Genomic DNA, 21984 nt, shown 5'->3' with positions numbered 1-21984 from the left:
AAGATTCTCTTATTTTTAGTATTTTGGAACTGAAATGATCAGCTAACTGAAAATCTGAAGGTATTTTTGCTGTAGATGGAACAGAACAGACCTCTGTATTAGTATATTCTCTAAGTATTTTAAAAAGCAATTTTGTGCCTAATGAATTACTTGCAAGAAGTTTAGAATAGTAATCCTTTCTTTTTAATTTTAATAATCTCACATACTCTTTATTAAGCAATCTCCAATTTGCCTTGTTTTTTAATGGATGGGTGCTTACGCCATAATCTCTCCACAGATCTACATTTCTTCTTAAGAACAAGCAGTTCAGAATCAAACCATTCATCAGAACTTCTAGACACTTTAGTTCGAACCTTGTAAGGGGCCAAATTATTCAAAATCTCATCACTATAATGGAACCAATCTTTAATAAACTCTAAAGGTTTCCAAAAAGCGCTTACTTCATCTAGTTGTAACCAGAAGACAACATTATTCATAGCTCCTCTTGAAACATACAAAGCTTTATTTAATGATTTATTTTTTCCTGATTGTCTCCAATCAATATTAAATTGATAAATGAAATGGTCTGGCCAAGGAATCTCTAACCAAATACCTTCTTGGAAGAGTATATCTAGAAAATGCAATCAACTCTAATTGATGTCCTTTATTATGTTAACTTCTAAAAAATGGAATGTGATAGCTTGATGTATTTAAAGATATTAAGTTATCAGACACTTTCAAGTTTGTATTGACCCTAAGTGCAAGTTAATATCTCCCAGCAAAAAAATTTAGAATATAAAGAATTCCGAAATAGAAAGTCACAGAATTTGTCCTGAATAATATTCCATTTCGTTGGAGCCACATAAAATATCATACAAGAATTAACAAGAGAATTGTCCTTAATCTGATAAGATGTAATTTCTAATTCTGATGAAATATAAGTATCTAAAGTAACCACTTCAAGTCTTTCTAGATAAACGCTGTACCTCCACCTCTCTTCTCTCCCTACATGTAAGCTTAAGTCTGCTACCAATGTTAGTTATGTTTCAGTTATCCAGAAACATCCTAAGTGCTTTGCTATAATCCAATCCCTAATAATATTTCCTAATGATCTCGCATTAACATAACAACAGGGTATAGGTAAATAAGGAAACAACTGCTCTTATTTAGTAAGCTGTTTCAAAGTTGGGCGACAATCAACCACAACCATTTCCTTTTGATCAGTGAAGGGGACAGCACCCTATTTGTACTTCTATATTGTACATCTGAGAAACAAGAGTCTATCAAATGATTATTAATATTTGTTGCCCAGAATTAGTATAACCTACTGAATTAAAAGCAGTAAAAGTAGCATTACAAAAATAGAGACTCCACTCCCCCATTAATAGTAACCAAACAAATAACAATAAAAGCCGTACCATAATGAATGGAGATATGCTGGACCCTGGGATAGGGAGTCTAGAGGGAGACCTGCTGGACCCTGAGGTGGGGGGGAGGGCTGGAGGAAGATGCAAGAGGTGCAGGACCCTGGGGTGGGGGCTGGAGGGAGATGGAGATGTGCTAGACCCCAGGTTAATGGGGGATACAGGGATATGCAGGGAAATGGACAGGTGTGGGACCTGGGGATGGTGGCTGAAGGGAGATGAAGATGTGCTGGACCCTGGGGTGGGGAGGCTGGAGGGAGAAGTGCTGTACTCTGGGTGGGGGAGGATAGAGGAAGATGGAGAGGTGCTGGATCTTGGGGTGGGGGAGGGGCTGGAAGGAAATGGAGATGTGCTGGACCCTGGGGGGAGGGGCTGGAGGGAAATGGAGATGTGCTGGACCCTGAGGTGAGGGGGCTGAAGGGAAATGGAGATATGCTGGATCCTGAGGAGGGGAGCTGGAAGGAGATGGAGATGTGCTGGACCCTGAGGTGAGGGGGTTAGAGGGAAATGGAGATGTTCTAGAACCTGATGTGGGGAGGGATGGAGGGTAATGGAGATATGCTGACGCTGGGATGAGGGGGCTGGAGGGAAATGGAGATGTGCTGGACCCTGAGGAGGGGGGCTGGAGGGAAATGGAGATGTGCTGGACCCTGAGGAGGGGGGCTGGAGGGAGATGGAGATGTGCTGGACCCTGAGGTGAGGGAGGCTAGAGGGAAATGGAAATGTGCCCTGAGGTGAGGGGGCTGCAGGGAAATGGAGATATGCTGGATCCTGAGGAGGAGAGCTGGAAGGAGATAGAGATGTGCTGAACCCTGAGGTGAGGGGGTTAGAGGGAAATGGAGATATGCTGGATCCAGAGGAGGGGGCTGGAGGAGATGTACTGGACCCTGAGGTGACGGGGTTAGAGGGAAATGGAGATGTTGTAGAACTGAGGTGGGGGGCTGGAGGGTAATGGAGATATGCTGGACCCTGGGATGGGGAGGCTGGGAGAGATGGAGAGGTGTTGGACCCTGGCGCAGGGGGCTGGAGGGAGACGGAGAGGTGCTGGCCCCTGAGGTAGGGGGCTGGAGGGATATGGAGCGGGGCTGGCCCCTGAGGTAGGGGGCTAGAGGGATATGGAGAGGGGCTGGCCCCTGAGGTAGGAGGCTGGAGGGAGACGGAGAGGGGCTGGCCCCTGAGGTAGGGGGCTGGAGGGAGACGAACAGGTGTTGAACCCTGAGGTAGGGGCTGGAGGGAGGACAGGTGCTGGACCCTGAGGTTGGGGGCTGGAGGGAGATGGAGGTGTTGAACCCTGAGGTAGGGGGCTGGAGGGAGATGGAGAGGTGCTGAACACTGAGGTAGGGGGCTGGAGGGAGATGGAGAGGTGCTGGACCCTGGGGCAGGGGACTGGAAGGAGATGGTGCTGGACCCTGGGGTAGGGGACTGGAAGGAGATGGAGAGGTGCTGGACTGGGGTGAGGGAGGGGAAATGGAGAAGTGCTGGACCCTGAAGTAGGGGGCTGGAGGGAGATGGAGAGGTGCTGGACTCTGGGGTGGGGGAAGGGAGATAAGAGAAGTGTTGCACCCTGAGGTGGGCAGCTGGAGAGAGATTGAGATGTGCTGGACCCTGAGGTTGGAGGAACTGGAGATGCGCTGCAACCTGAGGTGGGGGGGGGGGGGCTGAAGAATGATGGAGATGTGCTAGACCCTGAGGTAGGGGGCTGGAGAGAGATGGTGCTGGACTCTGGGGTAGAAGGACTGGAAGGAGATGGAGAGGTGCTGGATTCTGGGGTAGGGGGACTGGAGGGAGATGCGCAGGACCTAGGGAGGCCAGAGGGAGATGTGCTGTACCTGGGGAGGGCATAGGTTGAAAGGGCCTGGATATGTGCTGGACCTACCAGGAGGGGGGGGAAGAGAGAGAGAGAGAGAGCTCAGACTGGGGGAAGGTAGAGACAGAAACCGGGTTCAGCGGTGGAACAGAGGAGGATAGAGGGTTATGACAGAATATGATGGGGGGCAGGGGAGAAGAAGAAAGAGAAATAGATGCTGGTCCAGGGGAGTGGGAGGAAGGGAATAGAGGAAAGGGTCAGGGCTCAGATTAGAGATGTGGGCATGGAGTAAGAATAGAGACAGGGACACGGAGCAGTGCTGGAAAAAGGGTGGGATAGCAACACAGTGGGGCATTGTTGATCACAGGGGGAAGGATAGGGACACAGAGGGGTAACGCTGAATATAAGGGGAGGATATAGACACCAAAAGGGCAGATGCTGAACATGGGGGGTGGAGGGGGCGGAACAGGGATGAAGACAGATAGGGACATAGAGAGAAGATATTTATTTATAGATGGCAGACATGGAGAGAGATGAAATGTCAAATAGACAGGAGACCCTGGAAAGGCAGGAAAAACAGAGAAAAGCAGAAGACACACAGACCAAATTGAATGGAAAAATAAAAAGCTCAGACTACAAAGTTACAAAACATATTTTGTTTTATCATCAATTGAACCATGTCAGCTTTGGGAAATCTACATCTCTGGTATCTTGCATTTCTGCTTCTGGGGGTGGAGGAAGCACAAACTGGGCGCCTATGCTGCTGGAGGGAGAAGGAAAGGCAAAAGGGGGAGCATGAACTGGTGTTAAGTGTGCTGGGGTAGAGGAGCTGGGGAGGTATGTTCAAGTGGAGAAACAATAAAAATCTAGAGAATAATACTGAGAATTCAGTTTGGAAGGGGGGGGGGTGTCATCACTGGGAGACAGCTACCAGGGGGGAGTGTATACCACAGGAGAATATATGGGGTGGTGGTTGACAGAGAACTATAGGTGAGTGTGTTTGCTGAGGGAGAGGTGGAGAGAGAAAGAGCTATGGGGGTGTGAATGTGTGCATAGGTGCCAGCTCTGTGGATGCTTGAGCAACCACAAAATTGAGCATATGTCTTCACTTTGTCAAAGGAGAGATAATTTGTGATGGTCTTAACAACTCCAATCATTCTGAAAAGTTAGCTCCCGTGTGTTTGTGCTGAGGAGAGGCAGAGAGAGAGAAGGAGCTATTGCGGGGGGGGGGGGGGGGGGGGGGGGGGGGGGGGGAGGGGAATGCTGCGGGGAGGCACAGAGAAAAAGAACAATAGGGAGGAGGGTGGGTGTTTGTGTGTGTGCACTGGGGGAAGGAAAAGAGAGAGTGATGTGTGTGTTTGCGTGCTGAGGGGGGGGGAGGCAGAGAGTTAAAAATGTGGGGTATCCACCCTAGATGGTATGGATGGGCAGACTAGATAGGCCATATGATCTTTATCTGCTGTCATTTTCTCTGTTTCTGTGTAAATATTACCAACAAAGACAGCCAAACAAGGAAAGGCAATGACAGGATCCCACAATCGCTACCAAAAAGATGTTTTATTTTCCCAAAGTACTTTCTTTTTCTGTTAAGTTTGCTTAGATACATTTGGTAGCAGTATAAACCTCCAGTAGCGATTCCCATAATACCAAAACAAAGTCAATAATTCTGGTCAATTTTGGTGCATTTCTTTCACTGCTAGAAATGAAATGTAATCCCTCTCTCACAAAACATGATGTAAATTTGTAGAAATAAAAGACACTAATAAATGTGTGTGTGTATATATATATATATATATATTTTTTTTTTTTGTTTTTTTTGTTACATTTGTACCCCGCGCTTTCCCACTCATGGCAGGCTCAATGCGGCTTACATATTGTATACAGGTACTTATTTGTACCTGGGGCAATGGAGGGTTAAGTGACTTGCCCAGAGTCACAAGGAGCTGCTTGTGCCTGAAGTGGGAATCGAACTCAGTTCCCCAGGACCAAAGTCCACCACCCTAACCACAAACACTTGTACATATAAACAAATTTTCTTTGTTTCCTCCTGCTCCTTATAGACATATGGGCCCCGATATTCAGACCGCAGGTTCTCTCCCACGGTCCGCGTGAACCCGGATATTCAATGTCAGGCCATTTCCGGTGACTGGCATTGATGGTTTAACTTTGACGGGTTTCACCTTAACCAGCCAAACTAATTTTCAGCACTGGCTATTAAGTTGGAGTTGACCAAAGTTATTCCACCCACTAAGACAGCCAAATTTAGCCAGCTCTGTGATGAAAATCGTGGGACAGCAGATTATATTGTGTGATATGTTCAAATTTTAGGGTATCCCCATTCTTCCTAGTATAGTGGTTAACTAGAAATGAACAGGATATCCTAGGCTGCAACTATGTTTACCCAATTTATCTAGACTCCGTCACTGCTCAGAGCAGTGCACTTACTCTGAATAAATAAGAAGATCGTAAACAGGGTATAATTAAGAATATGAGAAAGTAGCTCTTTTTATTCAACACTCACCAAAGCAGATTATCAAGTATTTGTACAATTAACAGATCAGTGATATTTCACTGAGAGTACAGTATATTGCTATATGAAATTACCTCTATATCTGAGGCTCCCAAGAATATACAAGCAACATGTACAATCAATTGGTTATGGGAATATAGTATCCCAGCTACACATAAGTGTTTTCTGGGTCTGAGTCTTTAATGTTATATTTTACCACTCAAAGCCAATTAGTAGATATAAAAGACTTGAAGTTACTCATGAGAAAGCAATTGGGTTACTTGCCAATTAAGATGCAATAGATTGGTTTCTCATGGAGAGAGCAGTCGTGACCGTCTCTCTGGCTTGAAGTAGGAAGTACACTCATTTTTATATGATCCAGGATACGGATAATATGACAGTAATCACACCTTATTGGATCTATGTTAATGTCATAGTTAACACTGATTGGCTATGGTAATGAGGTTGGTTAGTATTTTACTGGAAAAGCTAGCAATAGACCACCCCTTACTGGAAGACAAAGAGGCATATTTTCAAAGCACTTTGGGAGGCTAAGTTCCATAGGTTTCTATGGAACTTTGGGAGGCTAAGTGTTTTGAAAATATGCCTCAAAGTCATGTTCTTGCAAGACCAGTCATTTCTACATTTTTGACCATATCTTCCTCAAAACACTTTCTGTGACACCTGGTCTTCTTCCTGTGAAGCCATTTTTTGTTCTGTTTTTCAAGGACATCTGCTACCACCATATTGCCACATTCATGCAACTCTGTCATGCAGTTTTCTGTTTGCTCTGCAGTGTTTCAACACTGGAGTTCAAGTCACAGACACAGGCCTGTAATTTTTTCTCATTTTAGATCTTGAACCAAAGTCTCAGGCCTTGAACCAAATAATAACATTATTCATACCGGCAATCTTTAAACTGCTAACCAGCAATATTCAGCACCAGATAGTCTGTTAGGTGCCATTTGGGCAGTCATTTCCCTTTAAATATCAGGCAGCTGGAGTCCAGAGCTAGAGCTGGTTACATGAGCCTTCATTTGAGACTATCTGGGGTTTTTCCCATATGTAATATTCCCTCCCAATTTATTTTAGCTCAGTCACTACAGAGACTGAAATCATAAGCAGTAGCTCTAGCTGGTAAGTGTCATCACTCTGGGGGCTGTGAATGCTGTCTCTGCAACATCCTCAACCAGCTCAAGAAGACAACAACCTAAACACAAAATTGAAATCAGGTCCTCCGCATGAAGCCACCAAGCTGGTCACAAATTGTGTTTTGCAGCAGGGGCGTAGCCAGACACCCAATTTTGGATGGGCCTGGGTAGATGGGTGGGCAGAAGAACCCCACCCCATCCCACAGGTGATTTGATCTCTCCTTCTCTCGCCTGCATGCCATATGGTCTCTCAAACATCCCCCCTCTCCCATATACCTTTTAAATAGCAGATTTTCACCAGCAGCAAGCAGCAACTAATACACACTGCTCATGTTGGCCCCACAGTCTTCCCTCTGATGCAACTTCCTGTTTCCGCATAAGTGGAAATACATCAGAGGGAAGGCTGTGGGGCCGGTGCGAGCAGTATGTATGTCACTGCTCACTGCAGGCGAAGATCTGCTACTTACAAGGTATGCAGGAGGGACACTTGTTGGGAGTTTTCAGCTGGTGGGGCTTGGGGATCCCTGCCAGCCACATCATAGGTATGCAGCTACTGGGTGGGCCTGGGCCCACCCAAGCCCACCCTTGGCTACGCCACTGTTTTGCAGGTGAAAAAAAAATGAAGCCCTTAATCAACAGTTAGACCCATCCTGGACAAAAAGATTGTAGGATGTTTATGCACTTCACAAAAGCTCTAATTTTTCTAGGTGGCTTCAGCTTTGGACAGATGTGCACGCTGATTCTATGGGTCCAGCAGCAAAATATTTTGAATAGTAAAGCCTGTTGATCCTGTGCAAACTGTTCCTTCCTGTGCATTTCAAATATGTAAGCGAAGAACATCATGCATACCTCCATCTTTCTTTTTGTCCATAATCCTTTTTACAAGCCATTCTTTGGTTTCTTCTTTGGCATCCTTTACTAGTTCTATTACTACTAACGGCCTGAAATTAGGGTCAGCAGCTTCATGCAAACTCTGGCTTCTTTTCATTTTCAGTTTACCTGGTTAAAGGAAAAAATAATCTTAATGCAAGAAAAAATAAACATGCATACATTAAAAGTTCCTTCTATTATCATAAATGTGCTTCATACAACCATTGCTTCAGACAATACTTTATGTATTTTAACTAAACATATTATCATTAATTGTGTAGAATACACATATATACAAACATTTCAGATACAAACAGAAATGCAGCATGGTAGAACTCCTGATCTGTGATCAGCTACCAAAGGATCCACCGCATCTCAATATCACAGCATATTAGTACAAGATAGGGTCAAGCACTTCTAACATTTGTTTAAATCTATAAATCACAATAAGGAACTCCAGGTTGTGTGTTCTCAAGAAATATCTGTACTTCTTAGCTGAGTGAACACATCCAAAGTCTACCGATAATGTTCACCATTTGTACACCCTGTAAGGACTTAATGTTTTCCATTTGACTGCTTTCTCCACAGAAATGCCTGTGGCAATGTACATCAACTCAAAACGATATGCCAATAATAAAATACAACACAATAGAATAATGCAGATTCAAATACAGTTCACAGCAGCATCGCCTCAATACAATTAATTAAATTATCAACATAATTATCAGCTTCTTGGAAGTGATTTTGAGTGTAGTGTGAGGTGAAGGTCCTGTCCCTTAGCTCAGTTAACACTGCTGTGCAGTACCAAGCAGAAGAGCAACATTCAACTGTGGAAGTAGCCAGCCTGAAACCTACTTGTATAAACATGAATTCTGGTTAATTTAAGCTACAGGCCAGTCTCAGGTTTTCAGAGATTTGTACCACAAAAACCAGGTTATGATAACTTGTACTGCCCAAACAACAAGAAATTGTATAAAGATGTGACTTTATCCTGCTTATTTTCGAAGGAGATTGCCAGCCATCTTCCGACACAAATCGGGAGATGGCCGGCCATCTCCTGAACCCGGCCAAATTGGTATAATCGAAAGCTGATTTTGGCCGGCTCCAACTGCTTTCCATCGCAGAGCCGTCCAAAGTTAAAGGGGGCGTTTCCGCAGGGTATGGAAGGCGGGACGGGGCGTGGTTATGAGATGGCCGGCTTCGGCCAATAATGGAAAAAAGAAGGCCGGCTCTGACAAGCACTTCGCCAGCTTCACTTGGTCCATTTATTTTTAGGACCAAGCCTCAAAGAAGTGCCCCAACTGAGATGGCCACCGGAGGGAACCGGGGATGACCTCCCCTTACTCCCCCAGTGGTCACCAACCCCCTCCCACCCAAAAAAAAAAATTTAAAATAATTTTTTTGCCAGCCTCTATGCCAGCCTGAAATGTCATACCGAGCTCCATGACAGCAGTATGCAGGTCCCTGGATCAGTTTTTAGTGGGTGCAGTGCAGTTCAGGCAGGTGGATCCAGGCCCATCCCCCCCTACCTGTTACACTTGTGGTGGTAAATAGGAGCCCTCCAACCCCCCCCCCCCCCCAAAAAAAAAAAAAACCCACTGTACCCACATGTAGGTGCCCCCTTTAACCCCTTAGGGCTATGGTAATGTTGTACAGTTGTGGGTAGTGGGTTTTGGGGGGATTTGGGGGGCTCAGCACACAAGGTAAGGGAGGTATGCACCTGGGAGCAATTTTTGAAGTCCACTGCAGTGCCCCCTAGGGTGCCCGGTTGGTGTCCAGGCATGTGAGGAGGACCAGTGCACTACAAATGCTGGCTCCTCCCACGACCAAATGCCTTGAATTTGGCCGGGTTTGAGATGGCCGGCATCGGTTTCCATTATTGGCGAAAACCAATGCCGGCCATCTCAAACCCGGCCATCTCTGACATTTGGCCGGCCCCAACTATATTATTGAAACGAAAGATGGACGGCCATCTTTTTCGATAATACGGTTCAGGACCGCTGTTTGCGGCGCCGGCCATATAGATGGCCGGCACCGTTCGATTATGCCCCTCCACGTTACCTTTCAGAGCGGCATAGATTCTGTCACCTTATAAACAATAACAACATTTTTCTGTCAGAGACCTAAACATAAGAGTTGCCATATTGGGTCAGACCAAAGGTCCATTTTATCCAGTGTACTGTTTCTAACAGTGGCCAGTCCAGGTCCCAAGAATCCTCCAAAATAGCAATATTCCATGCTACTCATCCCCAGGGAAAAGCAGTGACTTTATCTGGGTCTGCCTTAATAACAGTCTATGGACTTTACCTCAAAGAATTTGTCCAAAGCTTTTTTTTAAACACAGCTACATTTACCACATCCTTCAACAATATGTTCCAGAGCTGAACTAAGCGTTCAGTAAAAATGTATTTTCCTATTTGTTTTAAATGTATTATTGTGTAACTTCATGGAGTGTTCCCTAGTCTTTGTACTCTTTGAAACAGTAAACATTCACATTTACCTGTTCTACATCACTCAGAATTTTATAATCCTCTATCATATCTCTTCTCAACCATCTTTTCTCCAAGCTGAAGAGCCCTAACCTCTTTAGACCTTCCACAACTAAAAAGAGTTCCATCTCCTTAATCATTCTGGTTGCTCTGCTCTGTACCTTTCCTAATTCCACTATATCATTTTGAGATATGGCAACCAGAATTACACACAATACTCAAGGTGCTGCTGCACCATGGAGCAAGAACAACAACAAAAAAAAAAAACAGGAGATGAACTCCTGCAGAATCGACAAACAAGGAAGCACAGGGAAAGGTGGTCCAAGGAAGGAGGCACAACCGATAATGCTAAACCAAGTTTACTGAAGAAGGCTTGGCCAAGTTTCAGAAACTGCCTACATCAGGGGTCTACAAATATACATCCAAAATATATTTAAAAATAAAAAATACATATAAATTAAAAAAAACTATACGATTACAAAATAAAACACAATTAAAATTACAGTTGAAAGAATACTATCGGATTCCTCAAGAAAAGGGAAAGGGAAATTATGGGACTTGATATACCGCCTTTCTGAGGTTTTTGCAACTACATTCAAAGTGGTTTACATATATTCAGGTACTTATTTTGTACCAGGGGCAATGGAGGGTTAAGTGACTTGTCCAGAGTCACAAGGAGCTGCAATGGGAATCAAACTCAGTTCCCCAGGATCAAAGTCCACTGCACTAACCACTAGGCTACTCCTCCATAAATAGGAAAAATCTTCCTGTAAATGAACAGAACAATTTAATAACTTGTGATCAAATTTGCACATGACAAATTATTCATTCACTCATCGCTCCCATTTCCAGATCACTTATAATACATTAAAAAGCACTGTTCCCAGTATAGATCCCTGTGGCACTCCACTATTCACTCTCCTCCACTGAGAGAATTGTCCATTGAACCCTACTTGTTTTTTTTTTTTTTTTTTTGGGGGGGGGGGGGGGGTTAAAAATCTTTTAACCAGTTCCCAATCAGCAACAGAACACAGGGTCAATATATGTAACATAATGTACAGGCAAACATAGCAACATGCACATTAATACAGCAATGAATAGCAAGGCTCCATTGGCCATCTATTCAGCCATTCACTGGGCTCTCCTTTCTTCCACAACTACATAGGATGGGTTCTTTCTTAAATCCTCCATCCTTTTCTTTTAACCAAATACAGTGACCAAAAGAAAAAAAACACCAAATCCTTTACATTTCTTAATTGATGTCACCAGGAATTAATTTCTGGAGGCACAACACACAATCAGTTCTACCACTTCTGTCCAGACTCCAGAGTAGGAGTGTTCTGCTCCAGCCCTTCCCCTCTAGACAAGCTGCACAGAAGAGGAGGGGAGGGGGTGAGCAGAGCCTGAAGCAGAGCAGAATAGAGAAAAGTCACTCTACTCCCTAATCCAGCCAGTCTTCTCCTGGTGCTCCTGCCCCCTGAATGTCACCAATGTTTGCAAATTAGAGAACCTGTAGATAGATCTGGTAACTTCTGCAAGAGAATGAAGATTTTCTGAATGTGAATGTGACATGGAACTACTATGGCTATTTTGACAAAAGAAACATCTGGAGACATTTCAGGTGACTTGGAACACAATGGAGGTCTTACAAATGTCATTTCAACTGAGCATACCTGAAGAGCATAGTAAACCCTGCCTGGAGGATTCTGGGATTTTAGTCTGTTTTAATGTACGCAGTCCTACAGAATACAAATTCAACAGCTATTCTTCTTGGAACCTTCCCAACCTTCATATCCGCACCCTCTGTTTCTCTCTCCTGCATGAAAGAAGAGCATTTCTACAGTAGCAATCTGCGCTCAACTCTGGGAGTGGTTGATGGAGGGGTCTCATCACGCCGTTGACTGCTATGACTGCACCTCACTTTTGCCAGCTTGCCCATCACTGCTCAGTCTATTTCATCATTTCCTCAGCAGTGTCAGTGTAGTGGATTAGAGAGTTGCACGGGAACAGAAATTTCACCCATACCCGCCCATCCCCAATGGAATCTACCCATACCCACTAAGAACCATTCCATCTCCACAATTAATCTCTTCCATCCCCACCTGTACCAGCAGAAATCGACTAGGTAGGCAGCCCTCTGTTTCCTCCCAACCCCAACAGCCTCCCGTGGTTTGTTTGGATGGTATTCACTATTCAACCAAAAAGTGTTCTAAGCCACAGTCTGGTGTTTCGACTGCCTCGTTGGGCATTCCAGGCCTCATTCTTGCGCTCCGCCTGCCTCTCTTCATACATTCCAAGCCTCATTTTGGTGCTCCAATTGCCTCTTTCAGTGCATTCAAAGCCTTGTTCTGGAGTCACCAGAGATTTTGACTATACTCCTGTGGGATTCCCATGACAACTTCTTCCATCCCCACAGGTTCCACAGGATTCCTGCAATCTCCATTCCCGTACAGCTCTCTATAGTGGATCCCATGCTGTGCTTCAATTTCCCCCTGATTACCACACAATGAGGTAGGACATGGGTGTTCAGAGTGACAGACAATTGCAGTAACCCAACAAAAGAGGTGTGTCTGTAATGCATGTTGAAACAACAGTGTATCATCCAAAATCATCTGAATGGCATAGAATCAGAATGGAGGGGGGGGATAGGTGCTCTCTGGCAGCAGCTACATACCTTCTCTCCCATCCCCTGCAGCCACAGTACCACACCACCCTAATGCTAAGCCACTGCCACAAGGAGAGTAACTTGTCTTTTGCCTAACACGTCAAGGAAGACCATGACTTCAAAGACCTGTTATATACTGTCCAATCTGGAAACTCTTCAGTGGATACACAGGATATCTATGCCAAGGCTTGACAAATCCCAAGCACCAGGTCTCCATGGCACCTAGAAATTGCACCCTGATACCTGAGATTTCTTGCCCCAAAATTTGTATATATTTTAGTGCTGTCACAGAAAACATTTGCTACTTGCCTGCAGTGGTTCAGCTCACTGTAAGCTTGAGCCGCAAAGTGCAGGAGTTCAGGTACTCTCATGGGACTGGAACTAAGTAGAAAACATACTGTTTCCTCTGCTGCTTGCATGGTTAAGGACATCAGTGGCAGGATCCAAGAGAGCGAGAGACTGGATGAAGGCTGGAAGGTGGGTTATGAGAGAGAGACTGGGGGGGGGGGAGGGGAGATGCACTAAACTTATCGGGCCAGCAACGTGCTTTTTTGACCAGTTTCAGTCGATTTACCGAGCAAGTTATTCAGCGGGAAATGCACAAAGGGGTTCTGTAGGCTCTTTTCTGTCCGCAGTGGCAGCCAATGGGGATTTCATGCAATGAGCTGATTAGTATTTAAGGGGTCCTTTTACTAAGGTGCACTGAAAAATGGCCTGCAATAGCACAGGTGTGGGTTTTGGGAACGTGCAGATCCATTTTTCAGCGTGCCTGCAAAAAATGCCTTTTTAAAACTTTTTGCCGAAAATGGATGTGCTGCAAAATAAAACTTCCTGCGTGTCCATTTTGGGTCTGAGACCTTACCACCAGCCACTGACTTAGCGGTAAGAAGTCTCCCGTTAACCGTGCGGTAATCATCTACACGCGTCAAGTCGAAGTTACCGCCCGATTTTCCGGTGCGCAGAAGCGCATAAAAAAACAAAATTACCGCACAGGCCACGCGGTAGCCAGGCGGTAACTCCGAATTGGCGTGTGTTGGGTGCATGTAGGCGCCTATGCAGCTTCGTAAATGTGCATTCCGTGGGATGCACAGCCATTTTTAAGAGTGATGCACAGCAAGGACTGCCTACCTTTAGCGAGCAACATTTACTAGGAGTTCTGGAGCAGCTGTAAGCAGCTTGTCATCACTACCGGACCAGTCTTTCTGCTATTGCTCCCTTGCACCCAGCCTGTGGAGCGTCAACAAACGGTCTGCTTCCCCTCTCCCAGGGGGCTCTTGTTCTTCAACTTCCCCTCTCCCAGGGGGCTCTACAGGTATCATCCTGGCCAGCAGTGTCCTTGGCTCTGCTCATCATTGTCCCAGGAGTACACTGCTCTGTGCAGCAGGAGCACAGGGAACTCAGATCCCTAAGGATTGCAGTGGGGAGAACGTGCTTTCCAGCTCTATTCCCAGGATTAGTAGCTCCTGCCTCCAGCCTTGCTGGCACACACACCGGAGCTGGAGGTGATGCTGGGATTGGAGGAGCAAAGCAGGACCCTTGGGGCAGAACAGGGGCCAGGAAAAAAGTGGAAAAGAAAAAAAAAGCTGCACATGGCTTTCATACATGCAGCCTGTAAGCATGTATGAAAGCCATGGGTAGCACACACTGCTCTGAGCATGCGAAGCAGCCACGCTTAGTGATGACTGTCTTAGCGATGGCTTTTCCCCCTGCCGAGCTGCTCGCTGTTTGTGCGAGGAACTCATTTGCATCCTTTTGTTTTGAGCATCGCCCACTATTTCCACCTCGGGAAGTTTTACTGAGGTGGAAATAGCATGCAGGGGACTTCTGTGCATTGGCCCCTGGGTGAAGGCTGGAGAGGGCATATGAGATAGAGAGTACTCTTTTGGTGGAAAGATGTATCAGGCCTCTATGCTCATCTCCCGTAGTCAATCTTACCAGCTCTACACGAGCCTTTGCTTGCAGAACTTGGTGCGCATTATGTCTGATTTGGTGGATTCTCTCCCATAGAAGCAGGCTGAATCTCTTTGCCAGTTAGTCAAGAAGCAGAAGGCTTGTAGAAAGTTCTTGGCCAGGGGCCCCTATGACACCTTTGATGTGGCATCCAGGATCTCTGCCCAAAGTATAGCGATGCACAGACTCTCACGGCTGGGTGTCTCAGTCCAGCAGAGATAGGCGGATGCCATGTACCAGGGAGATAACCTTTTTGGAGACAAGGTGGAGGAGGTCACCAACGTCATTAAGAAACACACCGACACCACTGACACTCTCTCCTACCAAATGTCTTCTGCACCTTCGGAGCATTTGGGGCAAGTCGAAGAGGGGTTCCTACTACTCTCAGAAGCGCAAGTACACACCTTCATGCCAGCCTCAGCAGGTTCAGACCCAGTGTGTTCATTTTCATCAATAGCGTGCACCCAAGGAACAGCCAGTTCCTCCAGTCAAAGCCAGGGATGAGCTTTTGACTGGCAGTGAATGTTCCAAATTACCTACCAGTAGGGGGAGCCCTAATTTTTTTCCAGAAAACATGGCCCCTTGTAACCTCCGACTGGTGGATTCTTCAAATAATCCATCTTGGTTACACCCTGCATTGGCATCAGAGACCACCAAACTGCCACTGACAGCTTCTCACTTCTACTACTACTACTACTACTACTACTTAGCATTTTCAGCTCTCAGCACAGACAGGAACTTGCAGAGGAACTCTCCATGCTTCTAAAGGCCCATACAGTCAAACCTGTTCCACCAGGGGAAAAAGGGCAGGGATTCTATTCCAGGTACTTCCTTGTGCCCAAGAAAACAAGGAGGATGAGTCCCATCCTATGGCTAAGGGTCCTGAACAAATTCCTGGTCAAAGAAAAGTTTAAAATGGTTTCACTGGGCACCCTTCTTCCTATGCTTCAGGAAAAAGATTGGCTATACTCGCTGGACTTAAAGGATGATTACACTCAACATTCCAATACTTCCAGGTCAAAGGAAGTATATTCGATTTTGGCTGGGGACACATCATTTCCAGTACTGCATGTTGCCTTCTGGCCTCGCGTCGGCTCACAGGGTTTTTATCAAGTGTCTTGCAGTAGTTGCAACATCACTATGCAGACTGGGAGTCCATGTGTTCCTGTATCTAGATGATTGGCTGGTGAAAAGCACGTAAAAGGACGGTGCTCAGCAGTCGATGCAGAGAACTATTCAAGTTATGGAGCTGCTAGAATTCATTTTAAACTACCCCAAGTTCACTGGAGCAATGCTAGACACACAGCAGGCGCAGGCTTTTCTCCCTGTGCCAAGGGCGGACACTTATTGCTCTTGCCACTCAAGTCCAAGCCAGCCGGCAGGTCACAGCTTGGAAGATGTTGAGGTTGTCAGGCCACATGGCCTCCACTATCCATGGCACACCCATTGCATGTCTTCACATGAGAACTGCCCAGAGGTCCCTAACTTGCCAGTGGTGCCAAGCCTCAGGGAACCTAGCGGATGTCATCAGAGTAACACCAGAGTTGGTTCAGTCCCTTCTTTGGTGGACAATTTGATCCAATTTGACTGTAGGACTCCATTCTAAATTCCTCAGCACCAGAAGGTGCTGACAATGGATGCACCCACCGAGGCTGTGGAGCTCACTTGGACGGGCTTCACACCCAAAGTGCATGGTCAGCCAGGAAACATATCTCCACATAAACCTTCTGGAGCTCTGGGCAATCTGGAATGCTCTAAATGTTTTCAGAGATCAGCTGTTCAACCAAATTGTGCTCACTGAAACAATCAAGTTGCGAGGTACTACACCAACAAGCAGGGGGGCACCGGATCACACTCTTGGTGTTAGGAGGCCATCCAGATATGGCACTGTGCAACCCAGCATGAGATGCTCCTCAAAGACACGTATCTGGTGGGCAAATCAACAGCCTGACCGACAAACTGAGCACAGTCATGCAACCACACGAGTGGACATTCAAAATGGGCATTGCCCGAGAGATCTTCCGAGTGCGTGGCACACCCTTGGTGGATCTCTTTGCCACTCAATCCAATCACAAAGTCCCTTAGCTCTGTTCCAGGCTCCAGGCCCTCGACAGATTAGCATCAGAAGTCTCCGCCTGTGTAATGGGACCTCAACATCGTTCTCACCCAGCTGATGAAAGCTCCTTTAATTGTTTTATTTATGGAAAAAGAAGCCAGCAGATCAATATAATATCACTATACGTCTTTTAATTTCGGTTTCGTTTTATGTCTATTTATGCATATTTTATTGCGCTCTATGTTTGGGTTTTTAAAATTCCCCTTCCTGCACATATATTCTCTTACTGTGAATGAGTAACAGTAATACTTTAGAGCATTTATGGTGTTTTTTAATGATTTTAAACAGATATCACCAAGTATAACCCTTTATTGTTAGACACCTTTGGCACATAGTTTTAGAGGTTTCTTTCTGACAATACGCAGCGAGAATACACACACCATTGCACTATTTTTTCTGACACAGCAATATATAGTATAACCATGACATCATTCCATTAGATGTTTCTCACATACATTCAGTATATTGTGCATCTCCAAATTCTGTTAGTCTGGACAGTAGTGATTTTATATACATTATTCATTTGGCGAAGGTAAGACGCCTATTTTCATTTTTAATTTTTATTCCTTATTTTTTTGGACAGTCATTTTAGGCATCTGCTATATGAGCTGGTTTTTTCCAATCTATTATACACCACAAGTGAGTAACCTTTTATTGCATAATCTTATTCATATTGCTATTTATTTTTGTTTTTACTTCTTATTTTTTAATTTTTCATTATTATGATCTTTTATCATTGCTGGTTTGATATATTTAGTGTTTGATTACATTCATATTTTTAGGTTTTCCGTTTTTAGAGTTGCTCCTTTCAGAAGGTTTCAAATTAGGTCTGTGTCCACCACTCCATTTTTATTATTTAATATGTTACACAATATTTTCACATATTTATATATGTTCAAGGTCTAATGCTTTATATCAGTGCCCTTGCTTTGCTGTTTTTATGTATATGTTCTTATATAGATATTTATTATTTATTATATATATGTTGGTAATCGTATACATGTTTATATATATACATTTTTTAAATACATATAAGCGTTTTTGTGATGGGTTGATTTATTTATTTGCATTAAGTGGTTCTTTATATGTATACTGCATACTTATTTATTCATGTTTAGATTTCACATACATGTATAATATTTTATGCCTTATACATTATCTATTTGTTCGTGAATATATGAGAAACTATGGTGGTATGTTGTTTTTATATTTTAAATTTGATGTTTTATTTATTATAATTTAATTTGTTTGTTTATTGTAGCCCCTGACGCAGCCCTTGGTGGGCGAAACATGGCCTGTGTCGGGCAATTTGTTCACATACAGTATCTTCAATAAAATCTTTCTGATGTTATATTGATCTGCTGGCTTCTTTTTCCATATTGGATTTTGCAGATCGGTTGCCTTGTTGTTTTTTGGGACCTTTATTATTTATCACATTTATATCCCACATTAGCCCGAATAGAACTCAGGTTCAATGTGGCTTACATAACAATTATACAAAAAGCATGAACTTCTTCAAAATATATTAACAGAAAGTAAAATATATCATATTATGTTAGCCCAGTAAAACTTGAGTTAGGAGCAGATGTAATTAAATACTTAGTGATTTAAGATAGATAATTGAAATATGGAGGAAAAAGATAAAGGGCTAGGATTAACTGGGATAGACAGGAGTAGTGGGAGGTGGGATGAGGTAAAAATTAATGACATGAGTTTATTTGAGAAGAGTGCTTATTTCCTCAAAGGCTAGACTGAAGAAGTGAGTTTTCAATAGACTTCAGAATAACAAATAATCGGTGCATTTGATGTTTTTAGGTAAGGAGTTCCAAATTTTAGTGCTTTAATATGAAAAGTTAGCCATATGGATTATTTTGTAGGTTACTTTCTTATAATTCAGGAAATGTAGGATACGATGTTCTCTAGATGATTTAGAGGTATTACGTGAGGGTAATTCAATGAGGTTATTCATGACCCATTCGATTCCTGTCATCTGAATTACTTGACCTGGAAGGTCTTGTTTTTGGTGGCTGTTACTTCTGCTCGCAGGATCAATGAGCTTCAGGCTCTACCACCTTACATGAAATTTCATCATAACAGAGTAGTCCTCCATATGCACCCTATGGTTGTGTCGGAGCTCCATCTGAACCAGTCGATCGTTCTTCCAGCATTCATTCCCAAACCACATGCCCATCCTGGCAAAAGCGCACTACACACCTTGAACTGCAAGTGAGCATTGGCCTTTTACTTGGAGTGGACTAGGCCCCACAGACAGTCCACCCAGCTTTTTGTTTGATTCCAACATGAGAGGGGTTGCCATAGGGAACGCACAATCTCCAGCTGGCTGGAAGACTGCATTTCTTTCACTTATGCCCAAGCTGGGCTGACGAGGGTCATGTCAAGGCTCATAATGTCAGAGCCATGGCTGCATCGGTAGCCCACTTCAGGTCAGCCTCCATTGAAGAAATTTGAAAGGCTGTGATGTGGTCTTCAGTCCACACATTCACATCTCATTACTGCCTTCAGTAGGATACCTAATGCGATACTTGGTTTGGACAGACAGTTCTGCATAATTTGTTTGGGGTCTAGAATCCAACTCCACCCTCCTAGGCTCATTTTGTTCTGTTCCAGACTGCACTCTCACACAGTTGTATATAGTTTCAGGTTAATTACTATTTTATTCTCACCGTTATGAGTTCCTGTTATCCTACTGTTGTTTTCACCAAGTCTGGTAGCTAGGGATTCCCACATGAGAGAATATAGTCTGCTTCTCCTTGGAGAAAGCGAAGATACTTACCTGTAGTAAGTATTCCCTGAGGACAGCAGGTCATTCATTCTCACATACCCTCCTACCTCCCCTGGGAGTTGTCTCCTTTTTAATATGCTAATAGTTCCCCAAACCTAGTTCTGGAGGCACCCCAGAAGGTCAGATTTTCAGGATACCCACAATGAATATTCATGAGAGACATCTGCAAGCACTGCCTCCACTGAATGGAAAGCTATCTCAAGAATATGCATTGTGGATATACTGAAAACCCGACTGGCTGGGGTGCCTCCAGGACCAGGTTTGAGAATCACTGTGTTATACTCTTATACTGATGGTCCTGCGCTCTAGCTGCTGGAAGAAGGCACTCGTGCATGCACGATTGGGATGCTGTGCATGCTCAAAAAGGCTATTTTTAGCTGTTTAAGCTCCATGATGAGCAATGTGGATGACGTCACCCACATGTGAGAATGAATGGCTTGCTGTCCTCAGAGAATACCTGCTACACGCAAGTATCTTCGCTTTACCTGAAAATGACAACTAACCATATATGATCATTGCCTGAATCAGTGTGAATAGTGAAGAACCTTCTCATATGTATCACTACCAAGCGTATCTGAATTTTAATTTATCCAGGTAAAGTTCATTGTATAGGTTTCCTTATGTTTTACCTTTGTAGGCTTAACTCTCACTTTCTTCTCACTACTTCAGAAAGAGATCTGGTGGAACCAGCTTTAGGTTAACACTGTATTTATAATGCACACACTGAATAGCAGGCTAGTACTGTCAAGAACTGAATGTACTTGGCTGTTAATTACACAGCAAGTTTTCCAAATATACCCATACTGGTTACAGTGCTTTGAAAAGGCGGGACTGTCATATTTTCACAAAAAAAAAACTTGTGGTGGGAAGGAATGCCATTTGGTATTGAAAGGAATTAAATATGAAAATGTTTGTTGCCCTACTGGCCCTTAAAGGAAGAGGCTAGTCAGAAGGATTTGCTTTACTGAACTAATTAAATAGTCTCTGGTGTAACAACGTAGACGGAGACAGAAGGAAGGGGGCTATTTTCTGTCTAGGCTTCCTTAGGAGAAAAAAAATAAATAAATAATACGGTGCTGCAAGTGACAGACAGGGGCAGAGCTCTCTCCACGTATACATGTGTTTATAAATCCAGGACAGGAGGTACAGGGAGAACTTGGTAAGAAAGGGTGCACAGGGGCGGAGCAATGTAGAAAGAAGAGGAAAGCTACTCACCACCAACACCTTTCTGACCCCGACCCTACAAGCCCGTCCCAATGGTAGAAGGAAGGAGCGGTCGCCTGCCTCGACACACAGCCAGCGCAGCTCGGACGGAGACCTGACCAGCGAAGGAGGCGGGGAGAGTGGGTGGGAGACCGGCGGCGGGCTGGGCTGACGTACTGGAGGAACCAGGTCCAGCCCAGATCGGAGAGGGAAAAGTATCTACGGGGTGGGGGATCAGGTGTTTGACTTTAACTTTGTTTTCTTAAATCACTGTAACAGCAAGGTGCCTAGCTAGTAGGTTTGATGTTTATTATTTCACAGAGGTGAGGAGGAAAGACGCATTCAAAGCAGCTCCAGTTAGCGTTATCAGATGTCCCAGCACTGATGAAAATCACCTCCTGCTTCTAATTTCATTAGGATCAAAACTGCATGAATTTTTTTTTATCCTGCAGCTTCTCTGCCATACCTTTTTCAGCTCCCCTCCGAGCTTATATTACAGTACTGTGGGTGGCAACCTTCTTGCCACACTCAGTGATCGCAATTTCCTCTGCTCTGCGAAGTTTCACCTCCCCTCCCGGCCCCGACGCCCCTTCTGTAGCACACACAGGCTCCCTATCACGCCGCTGCTTTGTTTTTCCTGTCAGACTTGGTGTTGCTCTTAAAATTGTCCCCCTTCCTCAGTACCTTAGGTAGCTGGGAACTAAGCTTCTGGTTTCGGGTTCCAACGTGGTTCTTTGGATATGCAGAGACTGTCTGTGGTGTCACTAGTAGCGGGTTAAACCCACGGCACTCACCACACCAGTTTCTTTTCTTTCTGTCTCTTATCAACAATATAGAAGTAGAGAGGTGTGGTAGCCGTGTTAGTCCACAGGTTATCAATAGAAATCAAACAAAATAAAACATGGAAAAGAAAATAAGATGGTACCTTTTTTATTGGACATAATACATGCCCTTCTTCCTCAGATCGGAAATAAGCAAATGTGTGTTTAAAAATGCTACAGCTATGAGCCTTGGTCCC

At 44.4% G+C, this 21984-nt stretch overlaps 1 protein-coding gene across 1 annotated transcript in view; it reads right to left on the bottom strand.

Moving 5' to 3' along the window:
* ANO10 (anoctamin 10) overlaps positions 1-21124 on the bottom strand; it is a 299674-nt gene extending 278550 nt beyond the window's left edge. Inside the window, exons 1-2 of the mRNA XM_030206114.1 lie at positions 20979-21124; positions 7720-7869 (exon numbers count right to left, since the gene is read on the bottom strand). Of these exons, the coding sequence (XP_030061974.1) occupies positions 7720-7858 (139 nt within the window). The 5' untranslated portion in view covers positions 7859-7869; positions 20979-21124. The remainder of the gene's footprint in view (positions 1-7719; positions 7870-20978) is intronic.
* Between the last annotated feature and the right edge of the window lie 860 nt (positions 21125-21984).

Source organism: Microcaecilia unicolor, chromosome 1 (assembly GCF_901765095.1).
Source record: "Microcaecilia unicolor chromosome 1, aMicUni1.1, whole genome shotgun sequence".
Lineage (NCBI taxonomy): Eukaryota > Metazoa > Chordata > Amphibia > Gymnophiona > Siphonopidae > Microcaecilia > Microcaecilia unicolor.
Note: the sequence above shows the minus strand (reverse complement) of the source record. Positions and strands in the feature narration are given on the sequence as shown.